The sequence below is a fragment of the Semicossyphus pulcher genome, unplaced genomic scaffold (genome assembly GCF_022749685.1).
Source record: "Semicossyphus pulcher isolate SPU_LCO1_2020_fin unplaced genomic scaffold, fSemPul1.0.p SCAF_12, whole genome shotgun sequence".
NCBI lineage: Eukaryota > Metazoa > Chordata > Actinopteri > Labriformes > Labridae > Semicossyphus > Semicossyphus pulcher.
The window spans coordinates 26,622,957-26,645,451 of NW_027211626.1; the positions used below are offsets into that span (position 1 = coordinate 26,622,957).

The 22,495-nt window shown below is 43.0% G+C and overlaps 2 protein-coding genes across 2 annotated transcripts in view; both read left to right on the plus strand.

Moving 5' to 3' along the window:
* Positions 1-15,894, plus strand: part of LOC138588795 (kinase non-catalytic C-lobe domain-containing protein 1) — a 50,604-nt gene extending 34,710 nt beyond the window's left edge. Inside the window, exons 18-31 of the mRNA XM_069659047.1 lie at positions 2,385-2,740; positions 3,502-3,595; positions 3,681-3,778; positions 3,861-4,045; positions 5,740-5,850; positions 5,981-6,128; positions 6,474-6,629; positions 7,442-7,648; positions 7,823-7,905; positions 8,108-8,261; positions 9,771-9,893; positions 10,237-10,296; positions 10,738-10,895; positions 13,628-15,894. Of these exons, the coding sequence (XP_069515148.1) occupies positions 2,385-2,740; positions 3,502-3,595; positions 3,681-3,778; positions 3,861-4,045; positions 5,740-5,850; positions 5,981-6,128; positions 6,474-6,629; positions 7,442-7,648; positions 7,823-7,905; positions 8,108-8,261; positions 9,771-9,893; positions 10,237-10,296; positions 10,738-10,895; positions 13,628-13,856 (2,162 nt within the window). The 3' untranslated portion in view covers positions 13,857-15,894. The remainder of the gene's footprint in view (positions 1-2,384; positions 2,741-3,501; positions 3,596-3,680; positions 3,779-3,860; positions 4,046-5,739; positions 5,851-5,980; positions 6,129-6,473; positions 6,630-7,441; positions 7,649-7,822; positions 7,906-8,107; positions 8,262-9,770; positions 9,894-10,236; positions 10,297-10,737; positions 10,896-13,627) is intronic.
* Positions 15,895-18,489: 2,595 nt separating this feature from the next.
* Positions 18,490-19,925, plus strand: LOC138588938 (homeobox protein pv.1-like). Its single transcript, XM_069659195.1, has 3 exons — positions 18,490-19,104; positions 19,233-19,465; positions 19,571-19,925. The coding sequence occupies exons 1-3, from the start codon at positions 18,837-18,839 to the stop codon at positions 19,823-19,825; spliced, it is 756 nt and encodes a 251-aa protein (XP_069515296.1). The 5' UTR covers positions 18,490-18,836; the 3' UTR covers positions 19,826-19,925.
* Positions 19,926-22,495: the final 2,570 nt, after the last annotated feature.

Consider the following 22,495-nt stretch of genomic DNA (forward strand, 5'->3'; position numbering starts at 1 on the left):
ATTTTGGATCATATTCCAAGTTTATAGAATACAAAGATTTATTGAGCTTTAGTTTGTTGAGAGCTGATAGCTTTATTAATATCTTTTGTAAAATAAAATTGTGAGGTTTTGTTTGCAGCAATTATATTATATATATATATATATATTGTATGTCAGAATTATAAGTATAATGTCATTCATGTGCAAGTAATCAATGTGCAGAAAAAAGTACCCTTGTAAGTGTTTTATATATAATATTTTTGCATGTGTAAGTAGCATGGTTTTTCTCTGGGTATTTCCATTACATGGTTCTTTATTTGTAGATTCAATAATAGTTTCAGATTTGAGAAAATAAGCTCCGAGTGGCAAGTGAGAAAAAGAAATCTGGTGATCCAGGGGAAAAAAAATATTTGCAGCCAACATAACCATTCTTAGTTTTTTCATTGTTCATTGTTTCATTGTTGTTTGTTTGTTTTTCAGGCAATTAAAAAATGTGATAAAAAAAAAAAACAATCTAAAAAAAGGCTTTTTGTTAGACCTGACACAGGAGGCTGAAGTGAACCACGAGCCCACTTATGGAACATTCACCCCAGAGCTTAATTAAGTCAGACGTGTGTTGTTCTGTGATGATGCCTTTCCAGATCAAGTCCTTTATTGACATAGTTATCTTTTTTTCAGACTGCAACTTAGCAAAGACACTATATGCAGAGTTCACATTGTTAAAATCAGAGCACACATAATTCAGTATTCTCTTTCTAAAGTGACTACTAATTATTGTTAACTCGAGGTCAACCTCTTACAAGCTGTTCTACCGAACACCCTGTATGTAATAATAATGTAATAAGCTACAACACATTATTTTTGGTTTATTTTATCATTCGGCTCCGTTAACACAACTAGTTCAATGCATTGACTGGATCTGGACTGTTGCCAAAAAACAAAAGAACATGTTCCTGGTCTTTTGCTACTTTGCGTATGTCTACATGTTTCAGCACAACAGATACTTTGAATGATGTACATTGACCTGTATGTTTACATTTATTGATCAATCATTGAAATAAGACTCTGTTGACATTCACTTTAGGGCCATGTGTGACAGCTTGATCAATCTAGACAGAGATAGATAATACCTTCTTATTTTTGGTTCTTCAGTGTATGCAAATTTAATGTGATGACTGCATCTCGAAGAACGGGAAGTAGTTACTCTTAAGTACTTCTTTAAAGGAAATTGATATTCCCTCCTGTTTATGTGGTCCAATTAAAGAAAAAAATATTTAATTGCAGCATCAGATCTCAGACCCCAAATATGAGATATTGTACTGGAAGCCCTTGGGACGCCCCGAACCGTAATGGGGGGTAAGCTAAGCTAAGCTGCTAGCATGAGGCATAACAAAAAATAGGAGCAGGAAGGTTATGTGACATTTTGACTAATTATTCTCAACATTTTAACTTTACTCTAAAAATGTCAAAGACATAGAATTACTTCTATTACTTAGCTCTTTGTTATACCTGGCACAAATACTGAAAGTTCAACTTTATTTTTAAATTTGACTTTATTTTCAAATCCAGAATAATAATTCAAAATCTTTTTTTTTTCTATTCTTGGCCGGAATACTCTCAAATTATACGCACCACTCAATCTTGGCAACATGTTTTTCATAGGGATTCTATATGAAGTCACGCCTCTTGTGGACAAAATGAGTATTACAAAAACAATTAGAAAAATATAGCTGAAAAAAAATATCCTCCCTCATACCACAGCTAAATCAGGTTTCTGCCAATTTTTTCTCTACGTTTCACAGATTAAAACATATAATATATAATGTCACAACAATTGTGTTTTTCCCCCATCTGTTTTTATGATAGTAACACAGAAGAGTAAACAATTAGATCAGACCTGATTATATTATACTGACTTGCCTCTCAGGGCTTCCGTACCGCTGTGATGTTTATATACTTCACTGTATCCGGCAGCTTGCTGAAGACATGAGAGCTGTGACTGGCTGTTGGATGCTGTTCTTAAGATTGAAGCACATTCATAAGAGTCCAAGGCATGCTAGCACTCTCCTCAGACGTTCTGTCCTCTGTAACTCATTCCTGACCAATGACATACAACAAGGGACACACTCCCTCTCCTCTGCATTAGTTGAGCCATGGAAATATTCTCCACATGGGTTCTGGTTATGCAATGAAGGACATGAAAGTTTAACTTTAAGCTCTTCTGTTAAACAGTGGATGCATTGTGCAGGCACGACAGGGTTAGCAACAAATACCCCCAGCAGCACCCTGGGATCTCTCTTTGTGAGGTTTCATTACAAACCCATTTTGTTTTTCTCCATGTGATTCGGTCTCTCTCTTTTTTCCTCTTTCCCCCCACTCTCCACTGTCACTGTTTACTGGTGGAGGCATGAGCACTGACGGCTCGGATGCAGGGGTCATGGAGGGAGGAGAATATTCAGCGGGGGGCAGCGATGAAAGCCCCTCTGAAGCAGAGTTTCTGTCAGGGAGAGATGAAGGCCCGAGGGGAGCCCAGGATGAGCAGATGAGCCCCGACTGCTCGGAGGACATGGAGGACAGCGACTCTGTGGTGTCAGAGCGGCTCGTCTCACCTGGATCCAAAGCAGAGGGACCCGGCTTCAGCTTCAGCCCAGCTTGGGCCTTGGCCTTCTACGGAGAGGATTGTTTTAGTTCGGAGGTAATCCAGTATGCAGTGAATCTGGGGCAGCACACAGGATCTCCATGCCTGGATGTGAAAACACAGGTGGGTAGACTTAACAACGTAACACTCACTGCCTGTGCGTCATGTCTGACCTTAACCATGTGTTTGAACAAAGAGCAGCTTGTGTATCAGCCCCTCGTACACTGACACAATGAATCTATAGTATTTTCCATGCAATGTGGTGTATATGAAGGTGACTGTTTATAATAGAGTGGATGCTTTTTCAAAAGAAAGAGCAGGTTTTTAGCAAAGAAAAAAGAGATTATCTCGGTGTATTTCTATAATTTTTTTCCTTCCTTTTCCTTTCTTAATGTATTTTTATACAAGTGCTAATTGGACACAGTTTCACTCACCTGGCAGGGCTGTTTGAATAGAGCAGGATATCTTCTGTAATAGAGTGGTGCACAGTAAGGCTCTGGGGTAAACAGGACGAGAACATGTGGGGTGGACTTTAAGATAATTGGTGTATTATTCTCTCCAAACTGGATCTGAATATTAATAGGTTGAACTTAGCCCGTGGCAGAGGAAGTTATTATCATTTGTAAAAGAAAATTAATGAAAAGCTTTTGTGTTTGCACACTTTGATGGCACAGACGGTTTGTACAAGAGCTAATAACACACCTACAGAGCCGTGCTGCGACTTCTCACTTCAAAGAGATGTTGCATTCTGTTGCCACGGTGAGGAGAGAAAATAGCACGCAGCTCCACACACAATGGAAAGACCCGAAGGCTTCTTTCGGTGAAAGGCATGCGCTGTTATTTTAGGGCCATTTCTATGAGTTTGTGTGATTTCTTTTACACAGGAACTGCAGCAGCAGCTGATGATTGAAACAAGGAATCTGAAGAAAACCAGAAACTTCTACCAGAAGCTGATTCAACAAGAGAGAAAAAACAAAGGTCACAAAGTTATAATACTGCTCATACAGAACAATGAAATGCTCAGTGTCCAGTATGGCCTATAAACTGTGTATGTGTCCAAAAGGTTCAGAGAGCAAACTGATGCTGTCCAAACTCAAGAACCAGTTTGAAGAACTCAGATCCAAAGTGGTGTTCTTGGATGGTGTGAAGAAATACCTCGAGGTACCGACGCAGCACTACAGCTCTGCTATTCGTCAGTCATCCTCTAGCAGCTGTTATATTCTGATTTCTTGTATTGATGCAGGTTCTGAGTGTGGAGCAGTGGGGTTTGGAGGTTTCATTACTGCCCTCTTTGGCTGTGTGTGGACCCGGCTCTCTGGACCTCCAGTCCTCTGAGGACCTGTCTGTTCTAAGCTTTGGTACCAGCAAAGGGAAGAGCACTCTGCAAGCGGGGTCTCCTGAGGGCCTCATGGCTTATCTCTATGGCAGGTAATATTGATCATGGTTAAATTAGATGTGCTGTCCATTGTTTTACTCTTGTCAAGTGGTGAGGTCGTATGAATCAGGATTAATGCTGTGCAGCCATGCGATATGTTTCCATGGTCTGCTTTGTCGCTTCTGTTTTTGATCCATCCAACAAAGGGATTGCACATGGACTCACGGTCAGAAAATAACCATTAATACAAGAAACTGAAGAAGATCCTTCATGTTACTGTCTGTGCAACGTTTTCTACACTACAGTTTGGTTACAGCCGGTTTTACAGAAAAATACTGCTGATGTCTGTGATCTTTTTAGCCCTGCTAGCCACAAGACTCAAACTTAAATATGTCAACTTATTTTAAGTGAGGCCATTACATTTTGTATTCATGGTCCCCAGAGGATGATTGACTGTCCCATCTACCTGAATAAATTAAAAGTTAAATGTTACTTTTATTAATCAGTCTTTTATGACCAAACACCCACAAAACAAAGGACATTCCCATCAGCCTCAGCTGTTATTTGTTTTGTGCTAATTAACATGATAGCATGCTAACAGTCTCACTAAGATGGTGAACATTATTTCTGATAAACATCAGCTCTCAGTAATAGCAGCTCGTCCAGATTAGAACACACACTCATCCACATCATGTGTAAGTCTGTAAATGCACAGTATACAATAACTTCATTTTAATATGTGCTAGCAGCACTGGTGCACCTAGCTCTATGGTTGGCAAGTTAGGGGTCTTTTAAAGAGCCCTGGGACCCGACCTAGACCTGACTGCCCATAACAAAACATGGACTCCAACCCATATGGGTCCCTGGCCAGACCTCAGGGCCCAGGGTCCAGGGAGACCGGTGAAGACCTCCAGCTGAGGTTACATTAAAGTAACATTTGAAATTGCCACCTCTAGTTCTAAGGTGATCTGTAAACAATGAGGTCTGATGTTTCAGCAGCTGCTTGGTATCTGTTGCCACGAGAAACAGCATCAGCAGTCAGAGAAACAGGAACACGCCCGAGTTCTTCTGACACTTTTAGTTCCCACCACCTGAAGCTGGAGCTGAGGCTGTTTTCATTTAACGTTCTCTGTCGGTGGCTTAATTAACAACTCAGTAAATCTATGGACATTTTTGTCAAACCACAGAAACAATTACTGTAAGAATTACACATAGGCAAGGTGTGATTTCCTCTGGGGGTTAAAGGAACATGTCTGACACTTATTTTATTTTACAGTGTTGGTTTGATTTACTAGAAGAATGAGACGATTACACGCAGTATTGAGGGATTTACTGACTTTGTTTCCACCTTTTTTCCTGGCTTTGTCACATCCAGCTCATTGGTTGCACTTTGAAAGGTCAGCAGAGGGCAAAGTTATAATAATTGATCTTAGAGCACAGCACCATGCCAAGGCTAGCTCTTTACCCTATTTGTCCAGCACTGTCGGTGAACAATGGCTCAGCCAGCACAGAGCGCAAGTATTGCTGATCATATGAAACAACCCAACAGTGATAAGATTTCCAAGAACTTGGCTGTGATGTGACTGCTCCGGTTGTGTTTCACAGCCTCTAGTAAAGGTGGCACAGGGACGTCAGATGATTCCAGTTTGGTCATGTGTTGCCAGAAGTTTCTATTGTGCTGATTTTTTGTTAATTAAAGTCACTGTAGAGTGTATATAACCGTGTCAGGTGATGTTTTCCATCACAGAAATGCAGCTGTGGAGGGCTTCATCCAGCAGTTCCTGTACACCTACCGCTTCCTCTGCACTGCTGAGCAGCTGCTACACTTCATCATGGAGAAATTCACTAATGCTGCAAGGTAGTGTTTATCATGATCACATTGAGAGGAAGCTGTGTACAATACAGTATACCAACCTCTCCTGGAAACTACAAAATATAACAGCACACAGTGTGAGACCTGTGCACTGATTGTATGGTTTGTTTTCCAGACAAGGTCCAGACATGTCAGGAGACAGCGAGAGGATCTTCCACCGCAGCCTGGACCTGCTTCAGTTCTGGGTGACGGACTGCAGGCGGGTGGACTTCACACCTAAATCCAGCCTTGTGGAAACATTAGAAAACTTCCTTAATACTGAGGTAACCACAGGAGCATCAGTTTGGCTTATATTTTAACCATATTCCGACTTATATTTGAGCTCCTGTTTCTGCTGCTGTCACCTACATAATCAATGTTCTATTTTATTTATGTCTGCTGTTGGAAGTACAAAACTTTCTGTGTGGTTAGCTCATTTCTTGCCAGCCACTGGTTACAGCAACAGTCAAATCATTATAATGAAGCACACAACTGAAATCACGCGTGCACTAAGCACCCATTACAACTTGTTTTTGCTATAAGATAGAGATCATTTTTGATTGATCTTTTCTTCTTTTAAAGAAAGGTAGTACAATGTCTACAATCTGCAATGTTGTTTTCCCTCACAGGTGATTCCTGTAGACAGCCGAGGGGAGGCCATCCTTGCTGCTCTCCACAGCCCCCCGTGTAAGACCTGGAGCCAAGGAAGAGGGAGCCTGATCAGCTTTGAGGAGGAGGATGATTCTACTTATGTGCATTCAACTACTGACGACCTCGGGAGGAAGGTCAGTAAGATGTCTCGAGCATGACAGATATCCGAAAAGGGGGGGGAAGTAACAATATTGTTAAACCTGGGTCCAATTTATTAATTTTTTAACATATTTTTGGGAGCTAAATGACTAATAGGTACAAAACGTTTTGGAATTGCTCCAATAGATTATTTCAGCCAGCAAAAAATAGTTAAGCTTATACTCTTTAAAGCCACCAGACTCCATTGACAAGAACAGTACTTTTACCTTGCAGAATACAGGATTTGCTGGTCGACTGCAAACTTAATTGCCTACATTGTTTAGTTAGTTGGATCCAACACAGTCTTTGTGTAACACACAATACCACAGAAAAATCTAATCAGGGTACAGTAGACCAGAATGTTTCAGTTTCAGTTCATTTAGTTCGGTTTTTTCCCGCTCCTCTGTATTATCTGTGCTATTAGACTGTACAATAGAAATAGCACTTGCTCTCAAATTGATGCTACTTAGTAGCAGCAGGTTCAGACCTGGATGTTTAGTCCGAGACATGCTGGGAACTCCCCTCAGCAACAACAAACGTAGAAACACCATTCCTGCCACATCTCATACCTGTCAATGTTATTTATTTGTTCTGGAAAAATATGAAACATCTTTTTATATTTGTGTTTAGATCTGTTGCAGCCTGACAAGTTTACTGATGACTGTATTTTAAACATAAATCACTGACTTTGTAGAGCATCCTAAATGAAATACAAAAACAGCATCCCCTCCTCTTTTACTGTACTGTCACTGTTTACATTATTCAGAGCATGTCTACTCTCTTGTCACATCTCTTTCTAACTTTTTAGTGGAGGTTCTCCAGAGTCGTGGAGCCCTCCTCGTCCCTGCCTAAAGAGAAGGTCTTCTCCATCGCGGCAGCCCTGCCCATGCCATGTTACAGCTCCATGGCGGACGACCTCTCTAACGTCTGCCTGCACGGGGAGGAGCGACTGCCCTTCAGCCAGAGTGAATACAGCCCTCAGCACCTCGCCCAGCAGCTCACCCTCCTGCAGCAGGTACACACACACACACCCACACACACACACACACACACACTGTACAGCCTTCATACCTTCACTCAAATTGTTGTTGTCTCTTTTACCACTAGAGGGAGACATCACTTTATGAAAACATGCCCAAATTAAAACAGTCAACTCCCTCACATTTTATATTCACATTTTATAACGCAGGAAATGTTCCAAGGGTGTCATCCAGTTCATTTCCTCAACTCCAGAACACAAGGAGTCAGGGACAAAGTCTCCACCCCCAACAAGTGAGTGTCATGAACCAGCTTTAATGTTTTAACCAACATCTCAAAACCAAAAGAGCATCACAGCACCTGCCGTCCAATCTGCAGGTGTTTGACAGTTCTTGCTTCATCAATGACTAAAACAATGACTTAATTATAACTGTAAATGTAATAAAATAAATATAACTAATTTATGATAACTAATTAAAATATTATTGTCTACCAGGAATGTGTCTCAGCATGTCCGGCCAGCAGAGGGCAGCGGTGTGTTTGAATGTGAGGGGACACCATCAGACAGCTTCCTCCAGCGGCTGCTCACATACGCTGACAGTGTCACTAACTGGATCTCTGCTGAAATAGTCATCTGTGACTCCGTCAAGGTGAGAGGAGACACAACTCATCAAGGTAGCAGGGTGAGCTGGAGGAGAGGGAGCCACCGCTGTCACAGGCGCTGTGTTGATTTCTCATCGGACTGGGACTCACGTCAGTCACAGGCGGTCCCACGTGTGCTTCTGCTGCTTCTCTCGTCTCAGGCTTCAGTGTTTATAGACAGAAAGCAACAAGAACCTGAAACCTTTGAGTCGTACAAATAGTTGAGAAACTCTAATGAATAAAAACAATATTATGATTTTTATTATAATCCTTTATATAAAAGTTATTTATCCTTGTGCTACTTCCTCAGACTTTCACAGAGACACTTGCAGATTTATAAAATCTTCTCCAAGTGACCCTTCAACTATTTACAGTGTGTTAACTTTAAATCCAGCCTAATCTGGTGCTTCAGGTTCAGCATAACTTTAGCAGGCGAGTGACGAGGTTTCTGGCGTCTGAAACGTTCTGCTTGTTGCCGATTTAGTATTCACCAACCAGCTTTGAAAAGGCTTTAGGTGTTTGCAGTCTCTGTGAACAGCAAAACAGGCGAGTCATTTAATAATCTCCATAAATCGATATTTGCATATGAATGCAGACAATTCATTCATTGTCTCTCAGCTGCAACTCCATTCTTTCATCTCAGGTTGTCAGTCAGACGGTTAACACAAAACATCATAGCAAGAGAAAGTCATGGACAAGATGTTCGAAACCAGTTATACGGACATCCGGTGGGCTAAATCTCCTTCCTGATCTCAGATGTGTTCCAAGATAGCATTTCAACTACTTTTTCCTCTGATGTTAGAAGCAGGTTGTCTCAGGCGAGGACACATCTGGACGCAACTAGGTAGTGCCTGGTTTTGGCCCATGTGTTTTCAAGCAGGAAATAATAGTGCCTGTTCACAGACTTAAATATATCTGTAAACATTTCCGACAAGGAATGGACGAAGCAGCATCAGAGTCTGTGAACTTATAACCATCATGCACCACGTGCACTGGGGGGCAAATGGTGAAGCAAGTATCGGACGCGTGTTCTGGCAGAAGCAACAAACCCAATGTCCACGTGCGTCTTTCCATTTCGGATGCTGCGGTCGATTCATTCAGAATTGTCTTTGTGATATACGAAACAGGGTATTCTTTAATATGTCCATAACATTAAAGAAACAGATAACTTTGCACACGCAGACACGGTCAAAAACTGTTTGCCTCCATTCACACACCTGCCTGCAATCACCTGGAGCGCTGACTCACATGCGGCGACGGTGTCTAATACAAAACAATCTCCGTTACAAAGTGTCTCATGGCAAGACAAAATAAACACAAATTTTGGCTCCAACACATTGAATATTACTCGATGCATTGACGGCATTGACTGTACAGTATAAAGTAAACTGGTTACTAGTGAACACGCTTCATTATGAAGCCATCACACCACTGTAAAGACAAACCAGGTTCCTGCTTTTTGCTTATTTTTGGCATGTTTGCTTATTTTATTCATTGCAAGCTGTCCTCTCCTGCAGACACAAGCTGCTGTGCTGACCAAGTATCTGTGGATCGGGAAACACTGCTACGAAGCGAGGAACTTTGCCACAGCCATGCAGGTCCTGGGAGGTCTGGAGAACGTGATTGTCAGGCAATTACCAGTAAGGCTGCATCTCATAAATTCCTGTTCTCACAAGCTCTGTTATAAGTCGGATGCCCTCAAGCTAAATGTTTTCTGCAGCTGTGAGAGAATCAGTCTGTGTTTAATTAGTTTGGAAAATGAGAAATTAGCATTAATGCATTCAAATAAGATGTAGAGAGTTTGGCCCGTGAATGGGAGTCATTTAAAACTCTCACAATTAAAAGACAGCAGTGCATATATGAGATATAAAATAAGAATTTCCATATTTCCATCCGACGGCGAGCTATGTTCACTGAAGCAAGTGTATAATTAGTTTTAATTTCAGAGCTGCAAAATAAAACTTCCTGGTCTCTTGCCAACAGGCTTGGAAACATCTGTCTTCCAAGGTGTGTGAGATCCTGGAGGAGATGCGAGCCGTGCAGGTGTGTCTCTCAGTGTGTGTGTGTGTGTGTGTGTGTGTGTGTGTGTGTGTGTGTGCAAGCGCACGCATATGTTGTTTGAAACTGAAGGCTCGGCTGGTCACATATTGTGAAACTGGGCTGCAGGGCAAACAAATCGATAGCAAAACAGCTTCAAGCTACTCGCCTGTGTGCTGAGGGCTTACAGCTGGCTCTGCTGCTCAAAGTTACCCTCAGAAGAACCTGATGCATCAGACAGAAGGATCCACGCTCCCAGCAACTTTCCTGTTTAGCCGACACATTGGTGTCCTCTTTGATTTGATATAAAGAGACTAAAATCTATTGTCAGTCATGATACACATGCTCATTACTGCATCAAGCACCTAAGACTTCGTCCTGTTTGAAACGTTCTCTCCCAGTTAGAGCTCATTTAAACACCTTGTGGATGACGTGCTCTCTTGTCAGGTGTTTCTGAAGAGTGACGACCTGTGTCTGATGGGGGGAGAACACACGAGGAGGAGGCCCACCCTGCCATCAGCTCACATCCTGGCCATGCACGTCCAGCAGCGGGAGATCGGAGCCTTCACGCTAACCACTGGAGCGTACAAGTGGACCAAGCTCAGGTATCAGATCTGTAGTGAGCTGCTGTAATGATCTTATGATTGCAGGCAATGTTTTGTCTGTTTGTTTTCTGCTTTTTATTCGATGCGCTGATGAAAGCTGTGGCCGGAGGAATTATGATCTTGGCTTGTCAGTCCATCATGTCTGTTCCATTCTTGTGAGTGTGATATATCAGGAATGCCTTAAAGGGACAGCTTCAAACGTTAAACATGCAGGGGAATGGAAGGGAATTTTGTTTTGTTTTTGTCCGTCTCAGAGAACAGCACCATCTATGATCGATTAGCAGACGGTCTTCCCTCTCTGTCCCGTGTGTACCTGTTTGTTCTGCTGTGGTTAGAAGAGTCCTCTGACTGTCACATGCTCCGCAGGGAAACACAGAGAGAAACTTTCTCTGGAGGTATTTCCATCCTGTAAATGATGGTGGTGCGACCTCTCCTGTTTAAAGTAGACCTACTGATGCTGTTAGTTTTTAGGGGAAATGTATTGTTTTAAATATGTTCAGAAACAAACAGACCCCCGCCGCGGCCTCAGTTACATTATCATTCTGACACAAAAACACTGATGGATGTAAACTGTAACGTGTCTGATTGGTGGAGGCTGACAACCACTAGGTGATAATCCTAGTTCATTTTATTGACCCTGTTCAGACCTGGTTTTATCCACATTATCACATGTGTCCTGGGTGATCCAATCACAAGTGGTCAGCTCTAAGCACAGCAGTTCACACCCAGCATTAACGAGCCTCTTAAATGCGTCTTCATTGACCACTTCGGATCGGACCTCACTTTCCCGCTCTGTATGCAAATGAACACGAAGCCTCATTCACCTTAATAAGACTTTAAAAAACATCATATGATACAAAATACACGATGCAGCACAAGCCCCGTTCAGACCTGGGGTCTGTTTCAGAAAGGAGGTTCAACAAACCCTAAGTCTAACCCCGGACTGTGGTTTGACTTACTCTGAGTTAAAATTCGCTGGCTTTTTGGTTTCAGAACAGCTGATCAGAGTTAGTTCAATCAACTCTGAGTAGGTTCAGCCGGAGTTAAGTGCGTGCACGCTGACTATAAAAAGCCAGCATTAATGGAGCCCCGATACCACGATTCACCATGGCAACGGTACACAAAAAGAGGTCCTCCTACGTCACACCAGTGGAGCTCGAAATCCTCATGCGGACTTTCAGCGAATACGAGCATGTTTTTAGAAACATAAAGCAACACGGCTGGGCCTGTCTGCTTTTAACCTGCAGTGTAACAAGGACAGGCTGAACAACACGTTTTCTTATTGGCAGGTTTGAGACGTCACAAACCTAAGTAGCCAATCCCGTTAATGGACGGGGGGACGCTATGCATATCATTATGTTTAACTTATGGCAACCACTTCAGCGATGCGCGAGGCAGCTGTAACCGACATCGTAATTTTTGCAAACTCACTACTGACTACTAACGTTAAAGTTACTGCTACTAATTACTACATTTCAAGTTAGCTAAGTTTCAACAAGTTGCCACCAAAGGACGGCTGAGACGTGTTTTGTTTTCATGACGGAGGAGGCGGCTGGAAATGTGCATAGTGGGCGTGGCCTATGCAGGTTCAGGAATGTTTAATGAGGGAGAAGGAGGAGATGCCTTGGGAGGATTTTTACAAGCTAATTAAACGTATTTTGCAGAAAAAACATATCAGACACAATTTATTATTTCAAGCAGAACGTTTTATATGTCTTAAAACATGACTGGAGCTGGGCTTTAAAGACTGGTTTTTATTCCAGGCTATAGTGGCGAAAAAATCTGCTTCTTCCGCACATGAAGAAGGATAATTTGAATTATTTTATGATATCATCATATTATATTCCCACACAGAAAAACACAAATACTGAGGCATGAAACTGCTGGGAAAGTTTCATACTGTAAATTAAATGTGGCAGTCCTAAATGCTGCACGTTGTGTTTTGTAAGTGGTCAAATCTTTGTGAAAATGTTGGAACATTTCCACCAAAACATTCCCATCACTGTCCTCAGACAGGAACTTATCTTCCAAGAAACATAACGTGCTGAGGTACCCAGGGCTCTTCAAACCAAATCTCCTCCTTTCCTCTAAGACACAACATTACTTCACTGCACACTTGAATTTGCACTCATTTGATTTGGTTAGAGGTGGAATATTGGTCAAATTAGCGTAATAGCTCTCCTTGCAGTGACACAATATAATAACAGTTAGTGTCATTAACAGAACATTAGCTCTCTGCCCACATCCCAAGTATCCGTCTATGCCAAAGTCGGCCAACTTGCTCTGAGGACGCATTTTCCTGTGTCCTTCTCCTCCTCTCCAATATGGCTGACCAGATGCTGAGGTCACAACCAGAGGCTCCAGGACGGTAATGGCACAGCTGTTGGATTTGGGTTGTCGGTAGGGGTGCCAGTGTTGCACCAGATGGCGCCTGTGGGATGGGGTTTGATTGGAAAAGAGGTTTTGGGCCAGATGCTGAGAGGAGACCGGCTGCAGCCAGATGCTGGGGTCAGGAGATGTAGCAGGGAGAGGTAGAGACACAGCTGGTTCCTGTGGACCCGAGGTTACCCCCGCTCTCTCCAAATCAGGTCAAAGCTGGTGATTCTGCTCGGAGGAAAGCTCAGATATAATACGCACCAGCAGAAATTATTTTCAAGTTTTCACTCTTTCTTTTGTTCTGTGTTTTCTTTTCATGTCCGTCTGTCCTCTCATCCATCCATCTGTGGCTTAAGGAGCATAGCAAAGGTTGTGAGTCAGGTCCTCGCCTTCCAGGAGGCTGCGTGCCCCTACAGCCCGGACCGGGAGCTGCAGGCTTACCTTCGGAGCCGCATCGCCCGGCTCGCCACCTCTGACATCCACCTCTTGGCTGCAGACAACGATGCCAACTTTCAGCAGTCGAGCGAGCGACAGACTCGGAGGATCCAGGACACGCTGAGGAGGGTGAAGGCCACTTTCCAGTGAGCCCTGCCCCGGTCACACCTCACTGCCCAGAGCCAGACACCACCACCGGGTCAACTCCCCCATGCCAAGCCCAGACTACTACACTTTTTGTCAAAGACCCCTAATTTAATGATATCGGTTAAGACTCCCAGGGAAACTTTATTTATAACTCACACCCTTAAGATTCCCAAACAGATCTGTTGGCCTTTGACAGAATTTTTCTCTCCACAAAGAACTTAATTAAATGTTTCATGCACAAACATTTTTTATCATCATTGTGAATGACCCTGTATTCTGCTGTTTAGACCTCTAAAGCAGAATGCATGTCCAACATCAGGGCTGGATTACCTTCATGGACATCCAGGTGGGTCACTGTGGAGCAGTGTGGGAATATGATCAGTTATAAGAGTGTTTCGGAATGTGCACCACTAAAGCACAAAGTCAGCTGATATAATGGCGGCCTTCAGGTAGAGCTCTGCTTTCTTGATGCTTGTTGGTCGGCCCTAACTTAAATATCTTAACATGTATTGCTTTGAAATGTTGAACAAGTATTCATGATCCCTGCAGGACGGATTCTTATTACTTTGATGATCGCTTGTGTCTCTTACTCTACAGTAAGGTTTCCATTAGTGGTTTTCTCAGACATGTCTTAACAACTTTTTGATGAATTGCAGATTTGTATGTCACTCGGGCTCATTTTAAAACCCTTCACTTTGATTCTTCTGCCATCATAAGGTCAAAATGTTCATTTTTCTAATACGTTAGGTTCTGACAAAATATCTGCAAAACTAATGACATTCCCATCAGCCTTAGCTTTGCTATGTGTTAAGTATTAAAAAGCAAATGCTAACATGCAAACATGCTAAACTGAGATTGTGTTCAATGTTTATCAGTATATATTTTTTAATAAATGAAACTATTCAATAAATACAAAAGAGACAGTACAGAATACAACCCGATAATAAAGACTGAACAATAGAAACTATATGACAATAAAACACCATAAAAACAAGAAGCATGAGATGCATCATGACTACATGACAGAGCCTTCTTCAAAACCTGTTTCACGATCTCAGCAAGAACCAGTTTATGTTGTACAGGTAAGGTTACCCACATGTTGATCTACCAAAGAGAAAAGAGAAGCTTTTTGTTTAAATCACAGACGGCTCCTGACGTTTACCTTAAGATGCTCCACCAGTTTTGACCCCAAAAGGTCACTGACCCCCTGCAGGCATTTATACATCAATTTAAAGCTCCTGTGTGGAGTTTTCCTCCGGTTATGAAACAGACTGAAATTAATTCTGATTATTCTATATGACCTACAAAAGCAAACCAGAGTGTCAAGTGACAAGATAGATTATTTCTATTTTTTCCAGGGCAAACATTTTAAGTAAGTGATACATATGACTGTTAAAAATCAAAAGAGATAAGAGGTACGGCTTTGTCCACAGGGGGCGCCAAAATCAACACAAACGGAAAGTTCCTCACAGCAGCTTTAAGATTAGCAGATATACACTAAACACTCCACTGAACATCAGCATGTTTGCATCATCACTGAGAGCATGTCAGAGAGCATGCTGATGCTAGCTTAAGCTGTGTGCGGCTCCAGAAAATTGCTAGCATGGCTGCAGACTTAGTTAAAAAAAACAAGGCCTACGAGACGTCATCATGTGACCACATCCAAAGGCAAAGAAAAGGTTGTTTTGTATTCTTGTGATATTTTAGAGTTGGTCATGCCCTTGAAAACATAAAAACATGTTAGTGACTGATCCTGCACATGTGGACGTGAACTCATTTTGTATCTAATGAAAGGATTTCTCTAATATTTGTATCCGTCGCCATGACACACGGGAGCTATGAGCTAGCTTTGTGTCGTCACTGTGTTTGTGTTTGAACATTGTCACGTTCAGGGCGATGGTTACTGCACACAGGAAGCAGACTTTAACATCTTTTTACTTTGCTGAAATGTGTTTGACATGTAAGATGAAATAATGCAGAATGTATCCAACTTACTGAACTGTTTATAGATGATATATTTTAATAAACAATGCAAGAAGTAGTTTCTCTTTGTTAAGCAGGGAGATGGTTACCACGAGATTCATACCAACACGTTGATAAATTAAAATCTAATACTTATTCAATTTTATAACAATGTGAAATAATTGCATTTATTATCAGAAATATGTCATGCAAGCTTACTGTCACAACGACACCTGAGCATTACAGAGAACTGATAGAACATAATGAGATGTCAGCGTGCAGAATGATGTTCACTCAGTTTCTATTTTTCCATCTTCCCGGCTGCTCTGCCTCTTCATGCTCCTCAGCTGTGAAACACAGCGTGGAGATGGAATGTGACGTGCTATGAAGATTTGCTTAATTTAGCCAAATAAATGAGATTTTATAAGCCCTGTCTCGCCAGAGCGAATTATTGTCAGAGCATAAGGAGTGATGGGCTGGCTGCACAGCAGGTTACAGGCCTGTTGGGGAATGTGGGATGTGATGGGTGGAGCTGAAACTTACATACCTATGGATGCAGGACTTTTGCTTACGATCAGCTAGTTTTATAGGTTATACTGTAGTAGTGTTTTTTTTTTTTTACCAAGCAGAGGATTTGCTCCACCAACAACCCCGAGGGTCGCCTGTACAACACTGTAATCATTTTGAATGAATCCCCTGAAAAGGTTTAGATAAATACAGCAACAAATCTTTTTTTTTTTCCCAAGCTGAAACGTCGCAGAAAAAACTACAACACCGTCACTTCTCACGGCTCTTCCTCTGGGACAACAGACAGACAGACAGATACAGCCCATGTATGTATGCAGGCAGAGGTGAGGAAATCGGCGCAGTGTGAAGGCGACGTCCCGCGCGCTCTTTGTTGTTATCTAACGGGATCATGGTGAATCTTCAAAGCCCCGCAGATAAAGAGCCCAACAGGCCTCCACTGCGACAGATCACCGATAAAAGAGACAAGCAGGCTCAGCCTCTTATCTGCTCTGTCGTATAACTAAACGATCAGTTTAGCGCCATTGTCCCTGAGCTGCTGCACGCGGAGACCCCGCAGGTCGCGAGGAGAGATGTCTCAGTTAGTGTGGCAAAAGACAGTCAGAGAGAGGGGGCGATAACTTTACTCAGCGGAGGATTAAAGTGATTCTAGCTTTAACTGGTGATTAATGTGACATGCAAAGTCTGATGCTGCAGCCTTTGGTATGTGAAGCAGCCATTGGGGGATTAGCTGATGTTTCTATGGCGGCCTGTTCGGCTTCCTCGCAGCTTGTTTTAGCATATTAACATGTGAACGGGCGACAATCAGCCCTAATTGTGTTGCTACTGTAAAACCTTTGATCTGCGATGTTTGAAGCGCCTGCGCCAAACGCTGGCGCCACCGCTCACCAGGGAATCAAACACATGTCAACACCAAAACAAGCCGCAAAATTACTCTCAAACTTTATTTATTTTTTACATTTTATTCTTCTTTATTATATTAATCTAGCCTTCTGATTCATAACCAATAATTCTGACTTCTTGTTTATTAAGTAAACAACCGAAATTCCTTAAAAGGTAAAATTTGTAAATGAGTAAAAAAAAAAAAATCTTCAATTAAAAATGTCTGCTTCAGGTCAGAGATGGTCAGACGGAGTTTAACGTGTTTCTTTATGAACGCCTGAAAAATGAAGAAAAAAAGTTTTTTTACTTTCAAAAGTCCGAGAATAAATTGTAATGCTCAGTTTGAGAGGGGGAATAAAACTCGGTCATAACTAAATAAATATACATTTTTAAAACGGCATGTATTACAGACAGTGACAGTGATGAATATCTCTGAAGTGTGTTTAATGCATACAATCGCTTTTCTTTCTCTTGTTTGTTCTTCTTCAGACCCTGTTTGATGTCTGTTATACACCTTTATTCTACTCTTCCACCCTGGGTGACAGAAAGTCTGTCCCAGTTATCAAATGGGATCCAACTGATTGAAACTAAAAGTTAATCAGTGTTAAGAAACTTTATTTGATGTTTTAAAATAATCCAACAGAATTACACACTGATTTCTTTTTCTGTACCGAGCAAGAAAATAATATCCCGCGTGCTTTCATAGTTACTTTACTAAATGTATCGATGATGGATTAAAAGTAGGATATGTGAAAGATATACTGTATTTCAGTATCTAGTGGAGGAGGAAGTGATCACATCATTAAGAGAGGCCACTTCTCTACATTCAATATTTTGGCAACACAGGCAGGCGAGTTTCCTTTAAAAATACCCATTGCATGTTCATAGCATTGGATTACTGTTGTTATAGATGTCAAAGAACTATGATGTGACTTTTGCAGAGACAAAGGGAAAGGTAGAGTTCTACATGTTACTGATATAAGAACAAGAGGAGAGTTGTCTCATCTCTTTTCCTTTCACAGAGCTCAGTCAGCCCACATTTGATTATACATTCCCTCTTTGGGCCCCAGATGTTTTTGTTAACAGCTTCACTGACTTGGAGACGAAGAAAGGTCAGACAAGAACAAATTAAGTTTTATTGTTTGAAATGGGAAAGCTCGCCGAGACGGGCCAAGGACGTGTTTACACCTCTCCTCCGGAGCTACTGTATGCAGCAGCAGGGTGAAAGTACGCAGGAGCTGCAGCTGTTTCTGCAGGGACACAGTTTCTGTCGGGGCGGACAAATGTATGAGCTCAGGAGGGTTCTCACAGACTCGGCGGCGCCAGGTCTTCACACACACACACACACACACACACACACACACACACACCTACACACACACACACACACACACACACACACACACACACACACACACACAGGATATGTAAAGACTTCAATAACGAGCCATTAACCCCTAATCATCGGGATCGATCAGGGTTAACAAGGGCCTCTACATATGCAAATCACAGCCAGGGCCAGAGCGCTATAAAGGCCGAGCCTGGGCCGGGGCAGCCACACACACTCCCCCTGACACCTGGTGGATTTACAGGTCACTGAGCAGCACTGCAAACATGGTCATGTACTTTTCTGTGGACTGGCTGGCCCAGAGCCATCACAACACCGCGCCGAGCGAGGAGCACGGAGCTGGCACGGACCTTGCGTCGACCTGCAGACCTCACATCCCCTGCATGGTGCAGCCGCGACCGCCGACCCTTGGCAAGAGTCACCTGCAGCCCAAACCAAAAGCACCAAAGCCCGCAGAACACACGCAGAGCAGCGGGCAGCGGGACTCCAGCCTGACGTGCTCACCTTTACATCCAGCAAACTGCGCCTCACCGAGTAAGTATAGACAACAACAACAACTGTAAAGAAAATATGACACACATTTACAAAAGTTTTGTAAACCATTAAATCAGTGTTCATGCACAGGCAGTGATTGTAACCATATTCTCTTTCTCTTCCTCCAGTTTCAGAAACGAGCGGGTATTCCTCCGGGTACGAGAGCGAGGCCGCGTCCTCTGAGTGCCTCTCTGTGGATGAGGGGAGCGAGGCGGAGAGAGACGGACCGCTGCGCCGCGTGCGCACAAAGTTCACCCCCGATCAGATCAGCAAACTGGAGAAGATCTTCAACAAGCACAAATACCTGGACGCAGAAGAGAGAGTGAAGACAGCGCAGAAGCTGGGCCTTACAGAGACTCAGGTAAGACAAGACTCCTGCTAAAATAAGGAACCTGTTTAATTATGTTTATTTGTTTTAAAAGCAGCGGTACTCATGTATACTGACTTTATCTCTGCTTTCTCTCAGGTGAGGACCTGGTTCCAGAACAGGAGGATGAAGCTGAAACGCGAGGTGCAGGACTACCTCGCCCCACAAGTCCCCCCGGTGATGTTCCAGCCTCTGGCCCCGGTTCAGTACCACAGCATGGCCGGACAGCGACCCCACTACCCCGCTGCTCGCCCGGCCTTCTACCCGCTCCCCGTCCCGCAGCTGGTCCTCCAGCCGCAGATGCCCCCTCACCAGCTTCCTCATCGCCTCATCCACAGCCAACACTTCTACTGAAAGACTGAGAAAAACGAGAGACCTTTTCGACTGAAACACTTAGATTTTTTAAAAGTGCAATCCAGAGTTTATTTGATGTGATTTTGTTGTTACCCATTTGATATAGGAGTTGTAAATAATATACATGAAGTCTATTTATCTCTGAATAAAGTTTATGTCTATACTGCAGCTCTTGACTCTGCCTTTTCTTTGCTTTGCATTAACACTTGAGCCATTAGATGCGGGATCTGTTCTCTGTGGTGCCAACAGTGAATCTCAGAGATAAAGCTGGTGATATTATCTTTATTGCGGGATTAGTTCAGCATGAATACATCATCCTGCCTTTCATGTTGAGGCGGAGGGAGTCTGAAGAATGGAGTGATAAAGACGGGAGTTGTCCATTAAGGTTAAAGGATCTTATCTGAGCTCATTGTGTGGATCTCCTGCTTTGATTCTCTCATAAAATCAGACTGATATGGGACCAAAGGTCAGTCAGATCAATCCAAACAAACAAATCATAATTAAATCACTGAGGATTTTACATTCAAATTGAAAACAATAAAAAAGAGCCAGAAGACATGAAAGCATCAAACTCCTGAGACAGTGTGTTTGTCCCTCAGCTGTCAGCGGCACAGTCTGACGCACCAAATGCTCTGCATTCATTTGTGTTTGCACTTCAAACGCGAGCTAACGGGGAGATCATGGTCAACAATTAGTCCTAATTAATCCGCCCATTGATGAGTTTACTCTCCCCGCAGGAGCCCTCCGGCCCGGCTCCAGAGTGTCTGGGCCTTTGTGTGTAGAGCCAACCTGAGCTCCAGGGCCTGCTGCTTAAAACCTGATTCATGTGATGAGATCTGCAAGATAGCAAACTTTACTCACAACCCATCTGAGGTAATTTAAAGGTCATACAAGGGGACTATAAAGTTGAAATGCATTTAATACAAGCGCAGGGGAGAAAGTTTCGTTATAAATCATAGAAACATTTTGACTCGTGAGAGATTATTTGTTGTTTGCTCTTCAGCAAATGTCTCATTCAAATCGGTCAACGGAGATCAAACGGAACTTTCTCACTTTCAGGCTCTGGGCACACCCACCAGGACACCCCCCCATCCACACACCCACCCACCACTGGGACCCCCCCTACCCACCACCGCCATAACAAAGGATTCATCACTGGGCTGCCTGATGTTCAGACATCTGGGCGCGTCTGTCTGCAGCTGCAAAACCCAATCAGGGACCTGACAGCCAGCATGGAGACATTTTAATCGGTGGAAAATTTTGCAACAAAAACAAAACGTGCTAAACAAATGTTTATATGATTGTGTCACACTCTGGGTCATTTATTGGCACAGTAGAGGTACTAGAAATAATAGTTTAAATGGCTTCATGTCTTGTATTCAGTAGCGGATATCACCCTGAATCCCTTCATGCAAAGCTCATTTAGTCCGACCTGTCAGGTAACTGAGACTCAGACTCACTGGCGCCAGAGCATCTCAGCCGTGTACGTGAGAAAAAGCACAGCCCAGCCTCCATTAACCTCAATTACAGCCACCATCAGGTTTCTATCGTTCCGTTGACATCTCTTTGCATATGCAAATAAAGACGTGTGTCCCTCCTATATATCGACCAAGAGCCATATTAGGGGCAGCAACACAGACCCTGAGACCACTGCTTGGAGACAACATCATGGCAAACTTCTCTGTAGAATGGCTTTCCAGAAGTTACTATGAGGAGGCCACACTGCGGGCCGAGGATGCTGCGCTTCATTCAAAAGTCCATCGAGAAATAGAGGAATTTACAAGCGAACCTTCTCCCACCTCGCCAAACAGTGAGTTCACTGATCAACTGATTCTTTAAGAGCTGAGATCGACAGCCCTCTGTGTGGTTATTGATTCTGACTAAATGCATTAATTGTTCTGTTGTTCCTTTCAGATAGTTGCGGTTACACTTCAGGCTCTGAGAGCGATGTGGGGGAAGACAGCGAGGGGGAGGCCACTCAGCAGCGCAGGATGAGGACCAAGTTCACCTCCGAGCAAATCAGCAAACTGGAGAAAACATTCAGCAAGAACAAATACCTCGGAGCTGTACAGAGGAGGAAGATAGCTGAGAGGCTCAACCTGTCCGAAACTCAGGTGAGTTTGTGTGTAACAGCGGGGTTTATTAGAGTTGTTAAAAATCTAATTCACAACTGATGTTGAAGTATTTTCGTTAATGGCTGTCTTTTTCCCTTCAGGTGAAAACGTGGTTCCAAAACCGGAGGATGAAGCTGAAACGGGAGGTCCAGGACCTGCGCCCGGACTTCCTCCCTGTCCCGGCCGCTCTGCTGCCACCTCTGCTGTTTCAGCACCACGCGCTGAGTGGACAGCTCCCCGCCGGCAGCGGCTTCTACCCGCAGCTGCAGCCGCTCCACAGGGCGGCTCCGCCGGCTGCTCTGTACCAGCACCGCTCCCCTCCTGTCATCATGCATCCACACTTCTACTGAACTCTGTCACCAGCCAAAGAAATGATCGTCTAGAATCTAGATATTTATCGCTCTCTCTAAAAGAGGGAATCCAAAGTAGTTAATATAATTTCGTTTAATATGTCCAAAGCACTAAAGTATATTTTTTAATGTATATATGTATTTGTGATAATGATAATGTATATTTGCAAATGTTTTATGTCACAAATAAAAGAGAAGAACAGACA

Coding starts and splice junctions, on each gene's coding strand:
- LOC138588938 (XM_069659195.1), top strand. CDS start 18,837: ATGGTCATGTACTTTTCTGTGGACTGGCTGGCCCAGAGCCATCACAAC. Junction 19,105..19,232: donor AGCAAACTGCGCCTCACCGA/GTAAGTATAGAC, acceptor CTCTTCCTCCAG/TTTCAGAAACGAGCGGGTAT. Junction 19,466..19,570: donor TGGGCCTTACAGAGACTCAG/GTAAGACAAGAC, acceptor GCTTTCTCTCAG/GTGAGGACCTGGTTCCAGAA.